Source organism: Limulus polyphemus, unplaced genomic scaffold (genome assembly GCF_000517525.1).
Source record: "Limulus polyphemus unplaced genomic scaffold, Limulus_polyphemus-2.1.2 Scaffold4603, whole genome shotgun sequence".
Lineage (NCBI taxonomy): Eukaryota > Metazoa > Arthropoda > Merostomata > Xiphosura > Limulidae > Limulus > Limulus polyphemus.
This window is the reverse complement of record NW_013670213.1, coordinates 52972-60343: the sequence shown is the minus strand read 5'-3', so window position 1 is coordinate 60343 and position 7372 is coordinate 52972. Positions and strand designations below refer to the sequence as shown.

At 31.8% G+C, this 7372-nt stretch overlaps 2 protein-coding genes across 2 annotated transcripts in view; one reads left to right on the top strand and one right to left on the bottom strand.

Moving 5' to 3' along the window:
• The window catches only part of LOC106471410, a 17105-nt gene extending 11730 nt beyond the window's left edge, over positions 1 to 5375 (top strand). The window contains exons 7-8 of the mRNA XM_013932005.2: positions 1204 to 1369; positions 4986 to 5375. Coding sequence (XP_013787459.1) covers positions 1204 to 1344 — 141 coding nt within the window. The 3' untranslated portion in view covers positions 1345 to 1369; positions 4986 to 5375. The remainder of the gene's footprint in view (positions 1 to 1203; positions 1370 to 4985) is intronic.
• The window catches only part of LOC106471409 (UDP-xylose and UDP-N-acetylglucosamine transporter-like), a 35236-nt gene continuing 29716 nt past the window's right edge, over positions 1853 to 7372 (bottom strand). The window contains exon 11 of the mRNA XM_022400007.1: positions 1853 to 2074. The gene's annotated coding sequence lies outside the window, so the exon portion shown is untranslated. The remainder of the gene's footprint in view (positions 2075 to 7372) is intronic.

Here is a 7372-nt window from a genome sequence, read left to right as displayed (position 1 = left end):
AGTCTGTAATTCTTTCAACTTGTTAAACGCTTGAAACATTAAAAGTCTGTAATTCTTTCAACTTGTTAAACGCTTGAAACATTAAAAGTCTGTAATTCTTTCAACTTGTTAAACGCTTGAAACATTAAAAGTCTGTAATTCTTTCAACTTGTTAAACGCTTGAAACATTAAAAGTCTGTAATTCTTTCAACTTGTTAAACGCTTGAAACATTAAAAGTCCGTAATTCTTTCAACTTGTTAAACATTTGAAACAAAGATGATGTTTGTAGTCACTTTAAGGGTAGGTTTGATATATTGGAGAAGAAGAATGGTAAGTGTAGTGAATACCTTCTGTGACACTGTTCGAAACACATTGCCCTGTCTAGACTTTCCTGTATATAGCTTGTATCACCTTCTGTGACACTGTTCGAATTGCATTGCCCTGTCTAGACTTTCCTGTATACGGCTTATATTACCTTCTGTGACACTGTTCGAAACACACTGCCCTGTCTAGACTTTCCTGTATATGGCTTATATTACCTTCTGTAACACTGTTTGAAACACACTGCCCTGTCTAGACTTTCCTGTATATGGCTTATATTACATTCTGTAACACTGTTCAAAACACGCTGCCCTGTCTAAACTTTCCTGGATACAGCTTATATTACCATCTGTAACACTGTTTGAAACACACTGCCCTGTCTAGACTCTCCTGGTTACAGCTTATATTACCTTCTGTAACACTGTTTGAAACACACTGCCCTGTCTAGACTTTCCTGGATACAGCTTATATTACCTTCTGTAACACTGTTTGAAACACACTATCCTGTCTAGACTCTCCTGTTTATATTATATAAAGTTATATTTATGTTGGTTGATTCTTCAGTAATTTAGTTTTTCTCTAATTTGTTTGAAAAGAGGAAACTTGGATAGCATGTCTTTAAGAATATTTTTACAAACAGTACATAGATATGCAGGTTTATGACCAGGTGTTGGCATGTATTTGATTGATAATTGCATTGAAATTTTTGGATTCAGATATATACAGTTAATTGTTATTTTTTTAATACATCACTCTTAGTGAAAGATGTAATTTGTTTATACATCCTATACTGACGTGTAATCAGCTCTGACGTTTCTTCGAAGTATCTGTCAGATCATCTGATATCTAGACAACAACTGTATTTTATGCTGTTGATGTTTTCCTCGTATTGTTTGTATAAGGCACCTCCAGAGATGATGTGGTCACATCCTGGGTTGGTGATCCACGTGGCAGCTCAGATTGCTGAACTCAGACCAACAACTTCTCTTAACGACGTTCTGGAAATTGTCCGTAAGAACACGAGGAGAATTTATGGAATATAGTGTTATTCTGTTGAGTCGTTCCCAGGTAAACACATTTGTATTAAAACAATAATCATAAGCTCTTGGGCTAGAACATATTTTTATGTTCGTTCATAATCCTTTAGAATAAAATTCAAAATTATTATTACATGGAAAAAAACGTAAACACACAATTTAAGGACAACGAGGGACCTGTTGGTCCATCTAGGCTGTCCTATCCACTAAACTAAACTTATTATTCAAATATTTATCAAGCCTTCTCTAAATTAAGTGCATCTAGCAATATTGATTTAGATAACATTGTAATGTATATATATGTTTCAAGCAAGTATCTTGTGTGTGTGTATACATACATTCATTCATATGTCTGTAGGCAGATTTTGTTAAACAAGACCGATGTCTGTAGGTTTACTTTCTTTTTAGAATTCTTCTCAAGAAGTCGATAAGCCGTCTTAAGGTTGTTAGAACAACGGGTAAAAGTTGTAACTAGTGATGAGTTGACCGACGCGTTTCGAATGCATTCTGCTTCCATTATCAAGGCTGAATGTTGTGTGTCATATGTCTGTATATATATATATATATATACACACACACACACGCACACAGATGTAGTCTAAGATAACCAAGTATACTTACGGCTTTTTACTTATTTTGTTCTATTAACCCTTTATGGACCAGTGAGCCCCTTTCTGGTGTTGAGCACACACCTACATATCAACCAGTGAGCCCCTTTCTGGTGTTGAGCACACACCTACATATCAAATTTCAAAATTTAAGTAGAAATAATGTTGACATTTTCAAAAACATATTTTAGGATTGATATTTTGAAACATTTATTTAGTGTAATTTGTAAAGAAAAATGTTCATACTTCACATCTTTGCACAGCATGTCAATTTATTTAGAATTTTTCTGCCCATCCTAAAGCATAAGTTTTTATTTACAAAGAATCTACTCTCTCTCTCCCTTAAGAATACAGTTAACTAAATCTTGTTTCTCTTGTGATCACCTTTCTCTGTATTGATTTATTATTACTTGTTCTGAGGTCATAACAGGGTGGGAACAATTACTAATGAAGAACAGCTTTGAAAATAGCAACAGGCAAAGTTTAAATACCATTGTGTATTGAAGATTATAAAGTACACTGGATGCCGCTTATTGTAATCACTTCGGAACACAAGCAATAACTGAATGATAACGTTAACCGATGAAATAAAAATTCAGCAGTTAAAGTAATGTTTATTGATATAGGGTAGCAAACATAGCACCTAAAAGTTTGAAAGCTGGATTTTTATGATTATTGACATATTTCAAAACAATTAAAACAAGAATTAGAAAAATTCATTTAAATTTGACTGTTTACTATTTTTTTGGAGCAATTCATTAATAAAACTTTCATGTTCATACTGTTTATGAAACTCCTGATCTGTGCTGGTGTGAGAACACTTGGTGTACAGCACAGATCAGGTGAGTTTCACAAACAGTATGAATATGTACAGATAATAAAGATGTGTGCGAACACTTGGTGTACAGCACAGATCAGGTGAGTTTCACAAACAGTATGAATATGTAACGATAATAAAGTGGTGTGAGAACACTTGGTGTACAGCACAGATCAGGTGCATTTCACAAACAGTATGAACATGTAAAGATAACAAAGTGGTGTGAGAACACTTGGTGTACAGCACAGGTCAGGCAAGTTTCACAAACAGTATGAATATGTACATATAACAAAGTGGTGTGAGAACACTTGGTGTACAGCACAGATCAGGCAAGTTTCACAAACAGTATGAATATGTAAAGATGATAAAGTGGTGTGAGAACACTTGGTGTACAGCACAGATCAGGCAAGTTTCACAAACAGTATGAATATGTAAAGATAACATAGTGGTGTGAGAAGTTAAGGCATGTAGCATCTGCAGAAAAAATGAACATTATTTATTGGAAAGTTTAGAAGACTTGAAACAAACCACAGATCTGAGGGTTTTGTTATAGTTTCTTTAGACGTTCTTTTTGTTCCTGAAAATGTTTTCTTGTTAAATCATATTTTTTGGAACGTTATAGCAGTTTTCTTCAATGACAAGACATCAGGTAAGCCTCATGAAGTCTATGAAGCATGATCACAAAATGTTCCAGTAAAACAAATCCCTATTTGTTAAATATTGTTGTTAAGTTTACCATATTCAAACAATGAACTTGTAGTTTATTGAAAACATCTGTTTATTAGATATAAATTGATTTGACCAACAATATTAGCAGCAAAACTATTGTTACCTAGACTGACCTATCACCATTTTGAAAAGACTTAGGTCACCTATAAATCTTTGTCAATTTAGGTGGTATTTTTTTACAGTTTATAGCTTGAAATAACGATTACCTCAATCAGAAGAAAAACGTTAAATTTCAAACTGATTGTATATATAAAATTAAACTATCTGATCAACAATAAAAAAACCAGAAATTCTACAGCAAAAGGAAATATTTTAGTGTTTTTTCTTTCAAAGTGACGTATTACATTAAAATAAAGACTATACATGTTTGTGCTATAGCTGTGCAAACACAATAGACTAATGAAGTGATTAGTTTTAAGACACTACTAAGCACTTTAATACTGATTTCCTCAGCTTTTTGGTGTTAATCATAACTAATTGTATATGTTTTTCTCCAAATATTATCTGTCTCATCCAATACTGACCTTCAGGAAATGTTCTGTCCAATTTTGTGGTCTTACAAAAAATTTTTTTTAAAGTCAAGTATGTATTGGGAATCTCCTTCACTAATGTGATACTTTTCTGTATTTAATAGCGTCTTTAGCCATATGTGACTAGTCTCAGTTCCATTATTGTCTTGATTGCTGTAGTTCTCTGTCAACAGATTTGTTTTATTTTCTATTGATTTACCTGATCTTACTGTTAGTCCAATGTGAGTGGTGTCCAGTTGTTGTTCGGTATTCTGCTGTAATCAGAAATGAGTAAAAACCAAACTTTCATTGTTATCTCTACCAGTGTTCACTTTTTTCTCAGATATTATCCTGAAGTTGCACTAGTTTTCAAGTAGCTTCTGGTTAGTTTGTCAGCTTGTATTTTAATTTCAACTCTTCCTAATAATGTCATTTGTAACCGTATATACCAGTGGATCTCAAGATTGTATTTTAATTTCAACTCTTCCCAAGGATGTCATTTGTAACCGTATATACCAGTGGATCTCAAGATTGTATTTTAATTTGAACTATTCTTAATGATGCTATTTGTAACAGTATAATACTTACGGTACTTTCTGTCACTATTATCTCATCAGTTTAAAGAGATTAGAGCCTGTTTTATGTCAATGTATTAGGAGTTCATACTTCATACCAAATATTTTTGTATTATTGAGGGATAAATTTTGAAATAAATAAATCTGTTTGGGTTTTAGTTAACTCTCCTTGTTTCTAGCTGTAAAATAATTATATAGTGTGCTTAAGTTTAAGATGAGTGAATATGTGCTTAAGTTTATCTTGTCATATTCACAAACTTATAGATTTATCACACACATTTTCAGTCTCGAACAAGTTTCAAATTCATGTATTGGTGTTAGAAATTGTTAATGATCCTTATAATGTCATCAGAATAGCTAATTCAGTATGTTAATTAGGCCGAGTAAAACTAATAAATTTCTGTTTCAGGTTGAATATGCTAACCGATAATGAAAGCTTGAAAAATGCTGTTCTTTGGTGAGTTTCTTAAGATGCGTGTTTTAAGGACAGTTTATTGAAATACATATTTAAAGTGTTCATTTTTATTGTCTTGTTATGTAGGACAGATGTATGAGGGTTATCTAAAACAAATATGGTAGATTGTTTGAAAAAACAACTGTTAATGTATCTAGCTAAGAACAAAATACTTTAAAAGTGTTATAAATTTTGATTTCAAACTGTATGACAATACTGTGTACGTTAGTTTTCTGTTAATGTTTTTATTATGTACCCAATTTTTGATAAATATCTTTGTTTCTGTTGTCATTCCATATCCAAAACCATGTGATATTGTTAGCTTTAATGTAAATGTTTTTAAAATGCCGAAATCAAAGACATTTAACACATATAGAATTGGAGTTTTTCTATCTCAGACAACCTTTGATTTCCATTGTTATCAAAAGCTATTCTTGAAGATGCTCATTGATATCTTAAACTTTGGTTGAAAAGTTTCTTAAGTAAGAGATCCGTGATATTGTTTCCAAGTTTTTTGAATTAGATATATGTCCATAATTTACTTTAAACTTTTTTGTGAAGTTATTATTACTTTTAAATTTTGAATCGACGTTTCTTAATTTGTGTGGTAAAGTTTCCACTAGTAATTATGTAACAAAGTTAGATAATGAGTTTAATAAATAATTAATATCGATGTTTTATATATTAAAGGATTTAAAGTTGTGTAAATATGAAATATTGATTTTAAATAATACACAAATGCTGATCATTCGTATTTAGACAACTTAATTACTTGGAAGTACTTGCTAAACAATTATGTGAAGTTAACATAAAAGTTTGTTAAATTCGTATCGTCATAGTTGCTTTAAGATATTTTACTGTGAAAAAATCAAAGGACTTTAACTAAATGTGTTTACTTGTAATGACATCATTAGTCTGTGAATTGTATTTGTGAAAATTAGTAAGTCAAATCCGTTTCTTTCAATGTATGTAAACATATTAAGTTCTTCGGTACACATTTTCCAGTTTTTAGATGTCTGAATTAAGTCTTGAAATTTAATGCTGACAAGTTAAATCAAAAGAATGAATAAGTAAAAACACATCCTCTTTCATTTTTAACGTGAGCACATCTACTAACAAAAAAGGATTCAAATAAATTTTCCATAATTTTTCAACTTCCTAAATATGCTGGTGATATTTCTTACTTATTTTTTGACCGAGCTAAGTTAGCATGGATGTTTTGGCAGAGATCTTTAAGACGTAAAAACATGTTCTACTTTTCCATTAATTTAAAGTAATTTATCCTATTTTGATTAAAACTGACAAATCTGGATATTTTTTAGGTTATGTATGCTTGTATCATGCTGTTCCAGTTATTGAATAAAGAATGTTCAATAGTGAGAATTGTAGTAAATATTTAAAGGGAAAAAACCAGCAATATTAGTGATTTCAAAATAGTTTATTACATGGATACACGTTTCAACACTTTCATGTGTCCTCTTCATTCCAACATTACGTTGTACTGAGTATCTTCCACTGTTAGTGATTTTGTTTTTGGTTTAAACACACACATTCTGATTGGTAAATTACATTTTCAAGTTTATATGACCACATCTTAAAGCAGCAGGTAGAACGTTACTATTAAGTAATACTTGCACATTTGGGGAGGATAAATATATTTTAACAATTAGTCTTCCTCTGTTTAATCATGGTAAAGTTAAGTTCTCTGCTGTTTTTACGTTTAAAAACTTGCTGTCGTGTCATGAAGTATAAAATATTCATGTTTTATTTTTCTTGTGAAATAAGTTTGAGATAGGGTAAGGCAATTTTTTTAAGTCCTTAAAACTGCCTGTATGTCAATAGAGTCCACTTGCATATCATTCACAGTCAGATTCAAAAGTGAATATAAAAATATCCTGGTCACTTAGAAGTTGGGCTTAAAACCTGACACTGAATGTGCTTGCCCTTTCAGCTGTGGGGGTTTTATAATCTGATGAACAATCTCATAATTCATTAGTAAAAAGTTGGCAGTGGTAGTTGGAGCCTTCCTTCTAGTCTATCACTTCAAAGTTAAGGATTGCTAGTGCAGATAGCCCTTGAGTAGCTTTGCATAGAATTAAATAAACGATGTCGGAAGCAACACGTGCACACCTCCTAGTGTGGCCGACTTGAAATAGAAAGGTAATCACACAAGTATGTAATCTGCATGTGATTTAGTGCTAAATAAAGTTGTGGTGTAACGTGTTTAAACGTGTACAGGTATGTCACGCCTCACTACCACTGGTGAGGGAACTAAGTTCATGTTAGTAATAAACCATACTGCAGTCAGTAATCTGCATGTGATTTAGTGCTAAATAAAGTTA